At 40.1% G+C, this 17,566-nt stretch overlaps 1 protein-coding gene across 3 annotated transcripts in view; it reads right to left on the bottom strand.

Moving 5' to 3' along the window:
- LOC139463822 (cilia- and flagella-associated protein 65-like) overlaps positions 1 to 17,566 on the bottom strand; it is a 46,838-nt gene that overhangs the window by 26,331 nt on the left and 2,941 nt on the right. For 2 of the 3 annotated variants that reach the window (XM_071245169.1, XM_071245168.1), the window contains exons 6-21: positions 17,139 to 17,223; positions 16,346 to 16,491; positions 15,089 to 15,202; positions 14,316 to 14,424; positions 13,635 to 13,750; positions 13,152 to 13,301; positions 12,380 to 12,508; positions 11,291 to 11,359; positions 10,471 to 10,503; positions 8,489 to 8,584; positions 7,848 to 7,928; positions 6,936 to 6,990; positions 6,720 to 6,805; positions 5,862 to 5,988; positions 1,040 to 1,208; positions 445 to 583 (exon numbers count right to left, since the gene is read on the bottom strand). In XM_071245169.1, the coding sequence (XP_071101270.1) occupies positions 445 to 583; positions 1,040 to 1,208; positions 5,862 to 5,988; positions 6,720 to 6,805; positions 6,936 to 6,990; positions 7,848 to 7,928; positions 8,489 to 8,584; positions 10,471 to 10,503; positions 11,291 to 11,359; positions 12,380 to 12,508; positions 13,152 to 13,301; positions 13,635 to 13,750; positions 14,316 to 14,424; positions 15,089 to 15,202; positions 16,346 to 16,491; positions 17,139 to 17,223 (1,704 nt within the window). The remainder of the gene's footprint in view (positions 1 to 444; positions 584 to 1,039; positions 1,209 to 5,861; positions 5,989 to 6,719; positions 6,806 to 6,935; positions 6,991 to 7,847; positions 7,929 to 8,488; positions 8,585 to 10,470; positions 10,504 to 11,290; positions 11,360 to 12,379; positions 12,509 to 13,151; positions 13,302 to 13,634; positions 13,751 to 14,315; positions 14,425 to 15,088; positions 15,203 to 16,345; positions 16,492 to 17,138; positions 17,224 to 17,566) is intronic. The other variant, XM_071245170.1, reaches the window with a different exon arrangement.

The following is a 17,566-nucleotide window of genomic DNA, read 5'->3' on the forward strand; positions in this document are numbered from 1 at the left end:
ATAAATCAAAATTTGATGACCTTATGAATCAGATTGAGTATTTGGCCTTATTATTGAGTGAGTGAGTTGGGTTTAACGCCGCTTTTAACAGTATTCCAGTTACATCCCAGCGTGCCAGCTTAATGTGGGAGGAAAGCCCAAAGTGATGCAGGTCTCAGATGTTTACCACTTCGGTGAAACCCACGAGCATGGGTATGGTGCTGACAAACCTACAAACAGGGCGAACCAGGATGCGAACCCACAATCATAGGTTTCTGGCATGCCCAAGGGACGCAACTCTGCACAGCGAATCGCGGCGCCTTAGACAACTGGGCCACCCGGGCCCCCTTTGGCCTTATTAAAGTCACAAAGTTCCTTTTTCAAAACTGAGGTTACTTTGTATGTAATTAAGTGCGTCCTGACTGGAACATTACAAATCATGAGTGAATCCTAAGAGCCACCCACCCTGCTGTACTTGTCGTTATCGTTGAGTCTGAGAACCATCGCATGGTGATAGGTCTTCACTTCAGCCGGTTTACACTTCACCAGGAAGATCTGTACTCCTTCTTTCAACAGACCTTTAGCTGGCTTTATGGCAAATGTGCTGGCGACAAATAGAGACATTCATTACCAGTTTCAGAATTACATACATCTTTAATGGCAATATATCAATAAAAAAAAAAGAAGAAGAAGAATGTCTGTTTGTTGTTTTATGCCACACTCAGAAATATTCCAGCTATATGACAGTGGTCTGTAAATAATCAAATCTGGACCAGATAATCCAGTGATTGACATCATGAGCATCTATCCATACAACTGGGATATGATGACGTGCATCAACCAAGTCAGCGAGCCTGACCATCCCATCCTGTTAGGTGCCTCTTACGACAAGCATGAATATCATAGGTAATGGTTTTAACAAATATATAGTTTCCCAAGCACTGCACTGCACACTAAAATGCTAAAAATGTTTTATTTCCACATTTGGATCTCTATTTATTACAGTTCTGTATCAATTCTATTTGTATTTTGAAAAAACTATCATGTGAAAGTTGGTTACCTGCTGGGGTCTTTCTCCACATCAAACAGTATAGGCGTGGTTCCCGTGTTCCGGACACACAGTGTACGGTACGTCGACTCCTTGGCATTGACTGCAGGGAACACCAACTTGGGGCTGTTGACGTCATAGCGAGGCAGGAAGGTCTCATTGTTAGGCATGAAGGTATGGCCTGGAACAACACAACAGGCTTAATGGCATCATCCATAATCACAATGTTTGTTTCTCTTCGTTTTTTAACAATGCAGTCAGCAATAATACAGCTATATGTCATTGCCAGTAACTTAACGTTTCTGGACCAGACAATCCAGTATCCACATCCGCAGGGTACAATGACACACTGTCAGCCAAATCACTGACTAGCCACTAGAGTCTTGTTACGACCAGTATAGGTTGTGGGGGACCAGTTCTAACCCCGACTCCCCACAGGGACCTTGATCATGTCATGTAAGAGAGTAAAACCTAATATCCAGTCAGGAGAAGACAACTTGTGGTAAATGGTTTTTTTAAAAAGATGCTTTACACAACATTACAAAATGCTGGCTGGCTGGCATTCTACCGAGATGATAGACATATTTTTTTTCAGTTAACCATTCTCAAGACCATCCCCCCTAACTATTTTCTCATCAAAATTACATGATTCATAAGTAGTGTCCAGTTACAAGAATTAAACATACATGGGGAAAGGTAGAAATTCTGACTAGCCAGACGGGCCATCTACGTTATATTCCAGAAAGCCCTTTGTAATTTTAACTGGCCACAGGCCAACGGGCCAGCAGTTAACCCCTGAATATATGAGTATAGTCAGCTTACAACCAGGGCCCCAGTCCTCAAAGCCATCTTAGCGCTGAGGTGATCGTAAGTCCCATACTTTAACATAGGCTTACGATCATCATTGCGCTAAGATCACTTTGAGGAACGGGACCCAGGCAACTTAGATATTACAGCAGGACTTTGGAGAATAATTTGTCAGTAGCTTTCAGTCTATAATGTCAAAGTTAGGGAAGTGCATCACAGATAAAAACAATATATCTCAGGCAGTAATCAATAACAAATTTTAATTTTTGTCATAAAATGCCATTTCTTTTCCCAGATTGCTTTCTTGCAAGTGCAAACAAGTTTCAGATGTCCTGCCATTTTAAATACAGTGAAACAATCTAATCAAAAATGGAAAAATAAGTAATATTTCTAAGTGCCCACTACTTAGACCAAACATTTACATGATAGTCCGTATTCTCTCATGTGTTCTGCCAATTTTTTCACAGAAAACAACAACACAGAATGGGTGTATAAACTGTACCATCCTATGGTATGTGTGAAGCATGCATGATAAACAGTTCCTACATAAGACATGTACACACAGGTATGTGTGAAGCATGCATGATAAACAGTTCCCACATAAGACATGTACACACAGGTATGTGTGAAGCATGCATGATAAACAGTTCCCACATAAGACATGTACACACAGGTATGTGTGAAGCATGCATGATAAACAGTTCCCACATAATACATGTACACACAGGTATGTGTGAAGCATGCATGATAAACAGTTCCCACATAAGACATGTACACACAGGTATGTGTGAAGCATGCATCATAAACAGTTCCCACATAATACATGTACACACAGGTATGTGTGAAGCATGCATCATAAACAGTTCCCACATAATACACGTACACACTGGTATGTGTGAAGCATGCATGATAAACAGTTCCTACATAAGACATGTACACACTGGTATGTGTGAAGCATGCATGATAAACAGTTCCCACATAAGACATGTACACACTGGTATGTGTGAAGCATGCATCATAAACAGTTCCCACATAATACACGTACACACAGGTATGTGTGAAGCATGCATGATAAACAGTTCCTACATAAGACATGTACACACAGGTATGTGTGAAGCATGCATCATAAACAGTTCCCACATAATACATGTACACACAGGTATGTGTGAAGCATGCATCATAAACAGTTCCTACATAATACATGTACACACAGGTATGTGTGAAGCATGCATGATAAACAGTTCCCACATAATACATGTACACACAGGTATGTGTGAAGCATGCATAATAAACAGTTCCTACATAAGACATGTACACACAGGTATGTGTGAAGCATGCATCATAAACAGTTCCCACATAATACATGTGCACACAGGTATGTGTGAAGCATGCATGATAAACAGTTCCTACATAAGACATGTACACACAGGTATGTGTGAAGCATGCATCATAAACAGTTCCCACATAATACATGTACACACAGGTATGTGTGAAGCATGCATGATAAACAGTTCCTACATAAGACATGTACACACAGGTATGTGTGAAGCATGCATCATAAACAGTTCCCACATAATACATGTACACACAGGTATGTGTGAAGCATGCATGATAAACAGTTCCTACATAAGACATGTACACACAGGTATGTGTGAAGCATGCATCATAAACAGTTCCCACATAATACATGTACACACAGGTATGTGTGAAGCATGCATCATAAACAGTTCCCACATAAGACATGTACACACAGGTATGTGTGAAGCATGCATCATAAACAGTTCCCACATAAGACATGTACACACAGGTATGTGTGAAGCATGCATCATAAACAGTTCCCACATAATACACGTACACACAGGTATGTGTGAAGCATGCATGATAAACAGTTCCTACATAAGACATGTACACACAGGTATGTGTGAAGCATGCATGATAAACAGTTCCTACATAAGACATGTACACACAGGTATGTGGGAAGCATGCATCATAAACAGTTCCTACATAAGACATGTACACACAGGTATGTGTGAAGCATGCATCATAAACAGTTCCTACATAAGACATGTACACACAGGTATGTGTGAAGCATGCATCATAAACAGTTCCTACATAAGACATGTACACACAGGTATGTGTGAAGCATGCATGATAAACAGTTCCTACATGAGACATGTACACACTGGTATGTGTGAAGCATGCATGATAAACAGTTCCTACATAAGACATGTACACACTGGTATGTGTGAAGCATGCATGATAAACAGTTCCCACATAAGACATGTGCACACAGGTATGTGTGAAGCATGCATGATAAACAGTTCCTACATAAGACATGTACACACAGGTATGTGTGAAGCATGCATGATAAACAGTTCCTACATAAGACATGTACACACTGGTATGTGTGAAGCATGCATGATAAACAGTTCCCACATAATACATGTACACACAGGTATGTGTGAAGCATGCATCATAAACAGTTCCCACATAAGACATGTACACACTGGTATGTGTGAAGCATGCATGATAAACAGTTCCTACATAAGACATGTACACACTGGTATGTGTGAAGCATGCATGATAAACAGTTCCTACATAAGACATGTACACACTGGTATGTGTGAAGCATGCATGATAAACAGTTCCTACATAAGACATGTACACACAGGTATGTGTGAAGCATGCATGATAAACAGTTCCTACATAAGACATGTACACACAGGTATGTGTGAAGCATGCATGATAAACAGTTCCTACATAAGACATGTACACACTGGTATGTGTGAAGCATGCATCATAAACAGTTCCCACATAAGACATGTACACACTGGTATGTGTGAAGCATGCATGATAAACAGTTCCTACATAAGACATGTACACACAGGTATGTGGGAAGCATGCATGATAAACAGTTCCTACATAAGACATGTACACACTGGTATGTGTGAAGCATGCATGATAAACAGTTCCTACATAAGACATGTACACACTGGTATGTGTGAAGCATGCATGATAAACAGTTCCTACATAAGACATGTACACACTGGTATGTGTGAAGCATGCATGATAAACAGTTCCTACATAAGACATGTACACACTGGTATGTGTGAAGCATGCATCATAAACAGTTCCTACATAATACACGTACACACAGGTATGTGTGAAGCATGCATGATAAACAGTTCCCACATAAGACATGTACACACTGGTATGTGTGAAGCATGCATGATAAACAGTTCCTACATAAGACATGTACACACTGGTATGTGTGAAGCATGCATGATAATCAGTTCCTACATAAGACATGTACACACTGGTATGTGTGAAGCATGCATGATAAACAGTTCCTACATAAGACATGTACACACAGGTATGTGGGAAGCATGCATGATAAACAGTTCCTACATAAGACATGTACACACAGGTATGTGGGAAGCATGCATGATAAACAGTTCCTACATAAGACATGTACACACAGGTATGTGGGAAGCATGCATGATAAACAGTTCCTACATAAGACATGTACACACAGGTATGTGTGAAGCATGCATGATAAACAGTTCCCACATAAGACATGTACACACAGGTATGTGGGAAGCATGCATGATAAACAGTTCCTACATAAGACATGTACACACAGGTATGTGGGAAGCATGCATGATAAACAGTTCCTACATAAGACATGTACACACTGGTATGTGGGAAGCATGCATCATAAACAGTTCCTACATAAGACATGTACACGCAGGTATGTGTGAAGCATGCATGATAAACAGTTCCCACATAAGACATGTACACACTGGTATGTGTGAAGCATGCATGATAAACAGTTCCCACATAAGACATGTACACACTGGTATGTGTGAAGCATGCATGATAAACAGTTCCCACATAAGACATGTACACACAGGTATGTGTGAAGCATGCATAATAAACAGTTCCCACATAAGACATGCATACACTGGTATGTGTGAAGCGTGCATAATAAACAGTTCCCACATAAGACGTGCATCATAAGACATACCTGTACAGCTGACAGTCAGACACCATGGTGGGCAGTGGGTGACATCCTCCACCAGACGATAGTCACGCAGGCTCTTGTAGAACACAAAACACTCCAGCTCGGCTCCGTACAGCTGGTTCGGGGCATTCTGGAAGAAGCAACGGATCTGACACTAGTAGAATCAGGCCTATAAGGTTTCGTATCTGTTTCTTAAAATGCAGAAACAATCAAAAGTGTCTAAAAAGCACAAGACTGCCCAACCACCACTTCATTCATTCCACTGGATCTTGAGTCACTGACACAGACACAGAGACAGACAGACAGACACAGACAGACAAAGGGAGGGACAGACACAGACAGACATACACAGACAGTTTGACAGACAGATACAGACAGAGACATACACAGAGACAGAAAGACAAACACAGACAGACACAGACAGACAGACAAACAGAGACAGAGTCAGACAGAGACATACAAAGACAGACAGACAAAGACATACAGACACAGGCAGACGGACACTCAGACAGACAGACAAACCAAGAGAGACAGAGACACAGACAGACATACAGAGACAGTTGGACAGACAGACACAGACAGACGAACACAGGCAGACACACAGACAAACAGAGACAGTCAGACAGAGACATACAAAGACAGACAGACAGACATACAGACACAGACAGAGACAGAGTCAGACAGACACTAAGACAGACAGACAGACAAACCAAGAGAGACAGAGACAGAGTCAGACAGAAAGACAGACAGAGACATACACAGAGACAGACAGACAGACAAACAAAGACAGAAAGAGACAGACAGAGACAATCAGAGAGAGACAGACACAGACAGACAGACAGACAGACAGAGACCACTCACCGGCTTGAATGACACTCGGAAGGAGCAGCTCTTGAGGGGTGGGATGTCCATGACAGTGGGGTAGACCGAGAACATGTGACTGCCATCTGCAACGTACAACATCAGCAGCATCAGCTTCTACATCACTTACACCCAGGCAATGTTGAACAACAGTAAACTCAATCGACATTAACTGAACATGAGAATGGTAAACATGGTAAAAGCATTTATCCTTACCTCCCATCCACTGCACTGTGACCTTGCCCTTGGTATGGTTGGTGACATTCACAGTCTGGAAAGGATCACAACAATCACATCAACGTTGCATTTCAAGGGAACATTTCAATCACATTAAAATCAGATCTTAGTTTCTGCTTGTGCTGAACAAAGATCTGAGGACATCCCATTATAGGTTTACGTCATAACAACCTTTCATCTGACCAATCAGAGAGTCGCTTACCAGATCAGTTACAGACTGTACAACTGATTCCGTCAATATCATCGTCTGTCTCTCACTTCAGTAGGATAACATGTGAACCGAAGAGACTATGCATAGCCCGTGGGAAGTACTGCTATACAATCTTGGCCATCTATGAGACATTCCGGAATGTTCTTTAGTTCAGTTGTCAAAATATTGTGCAAAGCGTAATCTTGAATGAAAGTCACCTGTTTGAAACTAGTGCCGAAAAAAGTTCGAGAAAGCTGCTTTCTGATTGGCTAATGTAGAATTGTTGTTAGACATTTCTTGGTCAAAGTTTGTGAAAGGCCTCCTAAAATGACATGTATTAGGATGTCCTCAGATCTTTGTTTAGTGGTAGCAAAAAGTAAGATCTGATTTTATTGAGATTGGAAAATTTCTAATTGAGAAAATATTTCCGAGTGATTATATCTCCAAGTAGCATTTAATACACTGATAATAATGAAAAGCACACATCTCTTCATGTGCTACATTTTCTCATGTATGATGCAAAGCATTAAGCTTGGATGTAGATGACAGAAAATGTGTCCCCAAAACGTTCTATATTGATCAAAAATCTTATCTTAAGACATTTCAAATGACCAATAATATGAATTTTATACAGCTTCAGAAGAATGATAAATGACATCAAAATCCATATCATAGTCATTTAAAGCTAACGCCTATCTCACCTTGTCTTCAATGACTCTCAGATTCTGACAGTTTCCAAAGTCAGCCAAGTTGACATCTGTGCTCACATGTGGGACAAAGTTCTGGAATTTTAAGTGCCATTATTTATTTCAATACCACAAGTCCATCAACTTCTACCTTCTATTGTATATCTGACCAGTGCCAGTCTACCAAAGTGCCAGTCAAACACAATGGTCAATACTGTGAATTTTAGAAGGAAAAGGGGAGAAAAAGAAACAAATTGGCAAACAATTATCGTTTTTTGGATATATCAGGTTCTAGGGGCCTGCTATATAAAGATCTTCCAACCTACACTTATCATCATCCAGAAGTCAAAACACATGAGCCAACTCACCATATAACAGATATGGATGGACCCTAACATACACTGAATGTTCAAGTTTCTGTTTGTGTAATGCAACACTCAATATTTCACATAAATGAAAGCATCCATTAAATTATCAAATCTGGACCAGACAAGCCAGTGATTAATATCATGAACAATGATCCATTTTGTCACGGTATGCTGACTGACACACAATAAACCAATTCACTGACCACCCCATCCAAGAAGTCTTCTTTGTCAACCAGACAAAATCTACTCTGGAATCCTGACAAGGGAAGGTACAAGTACTGAACTTACTACAAGGTCACAGTGGAATCCATCATTGAAGTACTCTTCTGTCGGAGGGATGCTTGGTGTCAGTGCTTCGTTCTCCTTCATCTCGACTGGCTCCGTCTGGAAACACAGGCAAAACCATCATATCAGTTCTGTTTCAGACTTACCATGATCGTTTTTACGTTAGAAGCTAGAGTCTCTTGCTAACATTATCTATTTACATCTGAAAATACAATGCAAGAATCTTTCTATTAAAACACCTGTTTCGAATTATTTTCTTGTGTCATCCTGTTATGCATTTAAAAAGCTGTCAATCAAACTCTGAAGCATCTTTCATTGTTTGTACTGTACAATTCAACATTACACCAGTCAGAACCCAAGTCTTGTAAAATATTTAATAACACACCAATAACAGATTAGGTGTCAACACAAAAATCTAATGAGTGAGTACGGTTTTACGCCGCTTTTAGCAATATTCCAGCAATATCATGGCGGGGGACACCAGAAATGGACTTCACACATTTTACCCATGTCAGGAATCGAACCCGGGTCTTCTGCATGACGAGCAAACGCTTTAACCACAAGGTTACCCGACCGACCCAAAATCTAATGAAAAGATGTTTAAAGAAAACTCTATGACAAACTAATCTACTAACACTCTACATAACAGTGTGTCTACTATACTATATCTCTATGTCTACAGTGGTGGGGTAGCCTAGAGGTAAAAGTGTTCGCTCATCACGCCGAAGGCTCAGGTTCTTTTCCCAAATGGGTACAATGTGTGAAATCCATTTCTGGTGTCCCCCGTTGTGATATTGCTGGAATATTGCTATAAGTGGCATAAAACAATACTCACTCACTTCATGTCTACACAGAAATCTCTATAGAGATCAACAAAGAATTCATGAAAAGAAACCACATCTCCTTGTAAGAGCATGCATCACAATGGTTCCTCTTAGACAAGGTGTTACAGCGTTTAGAGTGAGTGAGTTGGGTTTAACGCCGCTTTTAACAGTATTCCAGTTATACCACGGCGTGTCAGCTTAATGTGGGAGGAAAGCCCGAAGTGATGCAGGTCTCAGACGTTTACCACTTCGGTGAAACCCACGAGCACAGGTATGGTGCTGAGAAACCTAATCGGGGTGAATCTGGATTCGAACCTCAATCATACGTTTCTGGCATGCCCAAGGGACGCAACTCTGCACAGCGAATTGCGACGCCTTAGACGACTGGGCCACCTGTGCCCCCTACAGCGTTTAGAAATACAATCATAATTATAAACAGTTCATGATTAGCATTTAATTATTAAGTTCAGTTCATCAAGAGAAAGAATTATAGTTGTATACAATGAAATATGTATAATCATAATCTTTGACATAGAAAGGTTAGGATTGTATTCCATACATCTGAAAAATACTACGAAAGTTAAACCTATTTCGAAGCTATGACGCATGTGCTGTATGTCTCTGGTACAGCTAAAAACACAGGGCCCTCTTGCACAAAGCCATCTCAGCTCTATGACTGTCTGAAGTCTATGTTAAATATGGGAGTAACAATCATTGTAGTGCTAAGCTCGCGTTGCACAAGTATACAAATATACATTTACCTCAAGCCTATTTCAGACAATCATAAAATAATTTTACATTACAATTATCTTTCTTAATTAACAATATATCAGATTTCATTTCTAGAAAGGTGTATTCTTCCTATTTCTAGACACTGACAAGCTCCCGATAAACTACTTGGAAACTAACATTTCTAGTCCACTAATCCTTATAATATTAACAAGTAGCAAAACACAAATGTCTACTAGTCCTTATGATACCTTAACTATTGAGTAGTTCACAATGACTATAGGACTAGTGCTAATTTCTAACACTGTTAAATCTATCAGCCCTACATGCCTAGTGAGACTTAGTGGCAGTAGGACCGTCTACTAGCTACAAACAGTATTAGGAGACTAGGAAACACTTAGCTACAACAGCTATAGTCAAAAGAGGAAGTACCATGTCAGGCAGTAAAAGTGTCACTCTGGTCCGCTGGAACAACATATAGAGTTCAGTAAGTGAAATCATTGTGGTTAGACCTCACACAACACTGGTAAAGTCCTTACAAAATGTCTCACAATCATTGGAAAGTTTTAATTTTATTGAAAGGATTGAAAATCTTGCAAAGAATAGCTAATAAGAGAAATATACAATATGTATATGGTAAAATAAACATTTTTTTTTTAAAGACTTTCTTGGTTAAAATGCCAACAGGTGACAAGAATATGAACACTTTGATGTGAGGTAATAATAATAATGTGCACTTATAATGCGCTAGCCTCCATGTAGAAGTTCATGCTCAAAGCGCTACATTCAAATGTCACTCCGGAAAGCCTTTTTGAACAAATGTGTCTTTAGTTTTGCTTTGAATGATTGAAATGTTGAGGAAAGTCTAATCTCAAGTGGAAGATCATTCCATAACTTTGGGCAGCCACACTGAAAGTCTTCAGTCCATAGCTGGAAAGTCTATACTGAGGAACAGATAGCAGGTGTTGATTTGCTGATCGAAGAGCTCTTTATTTTCTTTAATTCTTAATTTAAAAAAAAGGACTTTAAAACCAAAAGAAAGGATAAAAATACGCATAATTTAATTCAAACATTTAATAATTTAATGGCCAGTTAATGAATAATGCCTTAAATAAGTCTAAAGGCATCACATAAAATCAGAAAAAGAACGATCATCGTAGACACATATGAATAACAGGAACAATTACACTGTGTGCAAATCCAAGATGGCCACCAACAAGACATAGTGTCACTGCTATGTTCTGTGACGTACCTGGGCTATCCTGATGGCTCCTTCCTCGTCAGTCTCCAGCTTGCCTTCTCTCAGCAGCTCATTCAGTTGCTGTGCACAACAAACATACGCAGTGCAAACACAAGGGAGGATATACAGAAGCTCTCACTGGTATAGTACTGAGGCTAGGTAAAACATGCAGTGTGTCACATGTAGAATATACATAGAGAAGACTATTGTTACGTCACCACAAGATCTCTAAATCAGTCTATGACTGATAGCAAAAGTTTTGAAAAGCGTATGGGGTTGATACAAAAATATCCACATCATAAACTGTTTATTTCATTACCACTGATAAAGAATAACGTGCTTTGAAACAAGTTGCAAATTCACAACAAAGAACATCTGCTTCAAACAGGGGAGGCTACTCAGAGTTTGCTTTGCATAGGTGTCAAGTTGAACATGGTAATACCACCATCTCATCGCCATGACACTCCTACTATTGGTACATGTCCCAGACACAACTAGTCACTACACAGCAGCAGGCGGTGCACAGTGCACATGCAGAATCTACATCACCATGTTACCAGGACGACAAAGGTGTTTATCAAGCCAAATGCTTATTTTTTTCTTTCTGTTTTCAAAGTAGTAACTATTCATTCATTCCTAAAGAACATGGCTTAAAAAGTAATTCACAGCACTTATTCATCTCTTCCTTAAGACTACTTCAGTGGAGTGAATTGTTCAAAATAATTTGAAGATAATTCGATATTTATCAAACAATCTGAAGTGTGCTTCCATGAAATATCACACTTATAGCCAATGCTATAACACAATGATATCAGTGAGCTACAATTGTCAATGCAGTGATCCACCAAAGCACTATACATCCAACGGGATTGGTGTTCAGACTCAATGACTTGGTTGAAGCATGTCATCATATCCCAATTGTGTAGATCGATGCTCATGTGGTCGAACACAGGCAGTCTGTTCTAGACTCGATTATTTACAGACAAGTGTCACATAGCTGGAGTATTGCCAAGTGCAGTGTCAACAAACAAACAAACTAACAAACTATCCAACCAGTGAGCTACAGGTGTCCATGCAGTGCTGGTTTGACCAGCTCCTTACCTCTGGGGAGTACATAGAGAAGCCTCTCTCCACATGCATCTTGAAACGGTCAAGATGTTTCTTCAGCAGGACCGCTGGCTTGACCATCTCGGAGTGACATGTGCCGAGGATGTCCAGGAACAGAGGACCCTGGGGACACAACCAGGAGTACACACATTAATGCTGGATGGATCGGTCAGATGTGCCAGGTGCATATCTGTGTTACATGTCTCTGTAGTCTGGCTATACTTCACACACACAATACAGTGGAAATTATATGGGCTACATGTTATTGATTTTTTGCTTTACCAATTTTCACCAACCAATCAGCTTGCATATGTAATAAAAATACATGTATCTGAAGAGTGAAGTCCTATTTGGTTATTTAAAAAAGAAAATTGTACAGCTTTTATTTATCTGTCAAAGATAGGGCACTCAAGCAAATAGAAATAAAACTAAACTAAAATATTATAATTATTTTCATCGAAAATTTAAAAAAAAGAAGGTTGCCCTATTCCTGATAAAATTCATAAGAAAGATTTTGTTGAAATGACACATTAAAAATTTAATATTAAATGCAACATAATTAATAGAAACTGGAAATAACGGTCTTCAAGATTAAATAACTTAGACACATAAAACTTATTGGATGAAGACCATATTTCCAAATGTGAATTAGCAATGATTTTGGGTGTAGTTTTTACCCATGCGGTCATCAATTAAGTGTGGGAACAAAACCTATACAAGAACATTTTGGTCCTAGAATCTATTAGTCACGCAGTGGTCCTCCAACCTGGTTGTGGATGAGGCAGGTCACCCTCCTGTAGTAGTTGATGGGGTGGCTGGGCGTGAACTGGAGGATGACGGTCTGCTGAGAGTTGGGTTTGAGGACACCAGACATGTACTGGAACTTGAACACGCTCTCATCACAGTCGATCATAAACTGGAGGGAAGAATAAACATGGTGGGATATTAATTCTGTGGAGTTCTTAAGAAGCTTGGCTTTTTCACTTGCAAGAAGAGACAGGTAAACAGTGAGTGAGTGAGTGAGTGAGTGAGTGAGTGAGTGAGTGAGTGAGTGAGTGAGTGAGTGAGTTGTGGAGTTCTAAAGAAGCTTGGCTTTTTCACTTGCAAGAAGAGACAGGTAAACAGTGAGTGAATGAGTGAGTGAGTGAGTGAGTGAGTGAGTGAGTGAGTGAGTGACCTAGAGTCCACCCAGGGGCTGAAATAATGAAATGAAACTATATATAATGGACATTGAGTCTATGTTATGTACCTGGTACACTGCCTCCACATCACTACTGTTGACGATGTCCACGGTGCGAGTCCCGGTCTGATCCACATCAACCTCCATGAAGTTGATGATGCTGGAGCTGAGTTGTACTGTTGGACCTTCAAGAGAGATTGCATTATTCCTTTTGGTATTCAAACTTCAGTAACTGAATTCCACCTACCACACACAAGCTCACACCTAGTTCAAACCATTCTCGAGATAAAACAATGGGTTCAAGAGGAGGGGTGTTGGGGGTACGCAATCTCCCTTTTTTCAGACACTTCACACACTTTTCAAACGCTGCACCCTTGGCCAGGTCATCACTTCAAGGGTATCATGTGAAACTATGTGGATTAGAACTAGATGCCAATTCCCAGCATTTTCCAAACCCTATAGACGAGAGTGAGCAAGTTTCGGTTTAGCACTGTTTTGAACATTATTTCAGATACATCACATGTCAACTTGATGTGGGCACAAAGCCTGAAGTGACACAGATCTCAAGTTACCGCTGTGGTGAAACTCACGACCACAGATATGGTGCTGACAAACCTAGAGAATTAACTGAGATGAACCCGGTTGATCCCACAATAATATAAGTTCCTGGCGTGCTCAAAGGACATAACTCTGCAGCACCATAGACGGTCCACTCGTACCCCTAGTGACTTGGAGAAGTGATCTGCCTACCTTTGGAGGAACCAATGCACTTGACAATGCTCTTGCTGATGTTGCCAATTGCAGCGATGTTGAAGTAGTCAATGCTGGTTGTGTCGACTGTGTTGGGGCTGAACATCAACTGTGTGAGACAGTAACAGTGACATGTGGGCAACAATCTCTGCTTCAACATGTATGTAACCTCCAACATCCTGAAAGACTGCTTCAAAACAATTTTATATGTATCCTAATGTCCCCATGGTTGGGTAGACTGTCAGTTGTACCTAAAGTCATGGCGATACAGTCTAGGCCATCTATTTGACATTCCAAAATGTTATTTTGTTCAGTTTTCAAATTTTGTATCAAGAAAAAATCAATTCATTGAGTAGTCTGGAAGGAAGTCGCCAGTTTGAAGTTAGTGCCATATAGCTTGAAGAAGCTGCTTTCTGATTGGTCAATGTCGACTTCTCGTTAATCATTACATTGATTGGTCAAATTTCGCGAAAGGTCAATCAGATATGACCCATAATGGGCTGTCACTAGATCTTTGTTTAGTGGTAGTGAGAAATAATATCTGATCTTACTGAGATTGCCGACTGACCAAATATTTCACCATCTGAAAACAAATCTGACACTATTTGCAATTGACTATTAATATCTCAGCCCTCGAAAACAAAAGGACTATTAATATCTCAGCCCTCGAAAACAAAAGGACATTTCTATACGACTGCCTTCTGGAATTTTGGCTCAAGTTGCAGACTGGTATGTAAATTCTAATGCTTAATAAGTTGCATGATAAGACTGACCGGTATTCTGACAGATGCCATGGGAGGAACAATGCCCATCTTCTGTGGACAGTGGAACACGGTGTCAATCCTGCTGACACCAGTGGGGTGTTCTACACGGAATGGAGCCCGCACCTGTAATAATACATCAAAGAGTTACTTAAGTGAGTGAGTTGGGTTTAACGCCGCTTTTAACAGTATTCCAGTTATATCGCAGCGTGTCAGCTTAATGTGGGGGGAAAGCCCGAAGTGATGCAGGTCTCAGATGTTTACCAGTTCGGTGAAACCTACGAGCACAGGTATGGTGCTGACAAACCTAGAAACATAATCAGGGCGAACAAGGATTCGAACCAACAATCATAGGTTTCTGGCGTGCCAAAGGGATGCAACTCTGCATAGCGAATCACGGAGCCTTATACGACTGGGCCACTCGTGCTCCCAAGTTACTTAAAAAGGACAATCTGGGAGTTAATATAACTCTTCACACTGTATCATATCATGTATATTCAGTACACTGAATGACACATTTCCAGGTAACATTATAAGTTGTGTAGTTATTTTCTTTGTACAGGGTAACACATTTATTTTGATTTTTAACTTGTCAGCATAAATGATCTGCTATAGAGTTGCCACCTAAATAATGGTAATAGTCCACAAGGAAATGTTACTCGTCCATCCTAAATTTTAACTCGGATGAGTGGGCTTATCATTTCAAAATATGTAGAACAGAGTGAGTGAGTGGGTATGGTTTAATGCCCCTTTTAGCAATATTCCAGGAATATCACAGTAGTGGACACCTAAAGATTGTCATCACACATTGCACCCATGTGGGGTATTGAACCCGGGTCTATGGTGCATTGAGCGAATGCTTTAACTACTTGGCTACCCCATTAACCCCTGTAGTTCAGAACTACAACCAGTGTTTGAAATAAGTTTAAAACCCAATAAGACAGTCAGACAGGTGACCCATTAGTGTTGCCTGCCCATCTTCAGAGTTACCTGTCCGCATTCAGACATTACAAATATTGAAAAAATCGCAAAAAGTATGAAACAAATCATGTCGGGGTTCCGTTGAAATATTGCAAACAACTACTTAAGAATCTACAAGGAGATATAATAATGCTGAATAAATGATAAGAGGTCTTAAAATTATCTGCCAGATAGTCGGGCAGGTGGACGAAGATTTCATGCAGCCCGACAGAAACGTTACACGCCACGGGCAAGCAGTAATTTCGGACACTGACTGTGACAAAGACCAACTAACGGTGTGCTACTTACTGGAGACAGATTGTGAAGCTCCACCCACTTAGTTATGCCAGAACCCACTGGCGTCTTCCCAAAATGAACTGCAGCCTCCAGGTTGTCTCTGTTGAGGTTGCTGGCAGGCTTACCTGGGCTTGACACCAGCAGGTGGGGATATTTACCTGGCGACCAATAACAGCAAGGTTAGGTACAATTTCAAAAGTATTAATTGGCTGACTAAACATTCCATGTAACCCTAGCTTTGACACATATTACTGATGTACTTAAACTTAAAATATGCAAGAATCAAATTTTCAAATAAATCAATGTAATGATCAGTAATAATTAGAGGTGAGTGGTTTTAACCGGTTTACCACGATTTGAAATACTAATGACTACTTATCACAATATGTTTGGAAAATACCGGAATATTGCGTTTTTCAAAATCATGCATATTTTCATCTTGTTGGCAAAGTTTACTTTAGGGACAAGTCAAATTGAAATTAAGAATTTCAGAAATTAGCAACTGATTCATGTGAACAAAAATGCGAAACTATTCGCGACATGCTGCCGGTATATAATGTGTCTATAATGCATGCAATTGTGACCATAGCAACAAAACAAAATGGCCGCCAACTACAAAATTGTGCACAAAAGTGTGCAGGGCAAGTCCGATGTTTGGGTCCATTTATTGTCAGGTTCATAACAAATTACAGTTTGAAGAATGCATGCAATATTTTGTGGTACATGAAGCATTATTGAAAAACATTGCAATTCAACATTAGCCAATATCCATAATTTGTAATAAATCTTCAAGACCATGACTTACCAATTCCCCTCAGTTTTGTAACTTTCGACAAGGTTCCATCGACTCCGTACTTGCATAAGGCTTCAGCTTCATAGACCGTAGCTCCCTAGGAGAAAATGCATGACATCAGTACCCACACTAATTGAACCAGAGCAGTCCAGATAAAAAGTATAAAGGTGAGGTGAAATGGGGTTTAACGTTGCGTCCAAGATTATAGCACTTATATAGCGACGTGCATGTACGTGTGTGTGTTTGTGTGGCTGCTTGTACTAGTACGGACTGATGCCGATTTATAGTGCTAGCTCACTGAGATACCATGCCGCAGTTTAACATGAATATCCGAGCCGACCAGTCCTTGTTTTAGCCCCTTAATGCCGAACGCCAGACAGGATAACAACAAGTACCATCTTTTAACGTCTTTTGGTATGACTCGGCCGGGGATCGAACCC

Source organism: Haliotis cracherodii, unplaced genomic scaffold (genome assembly GCF_022045235.1).
Source record: "Haliotis cracherodii isolate W230 unplaced genomic scaffold, xgHalCrac1.p SCAF_16, whole genome shotgun sequence".
NCBI classification, from domain to species: Eukaryota; Metazoa; Mollusca; class Gastropoda; order Lepetellida; family Haliotidae; genus Haliotis; species Haliotis cracherodii.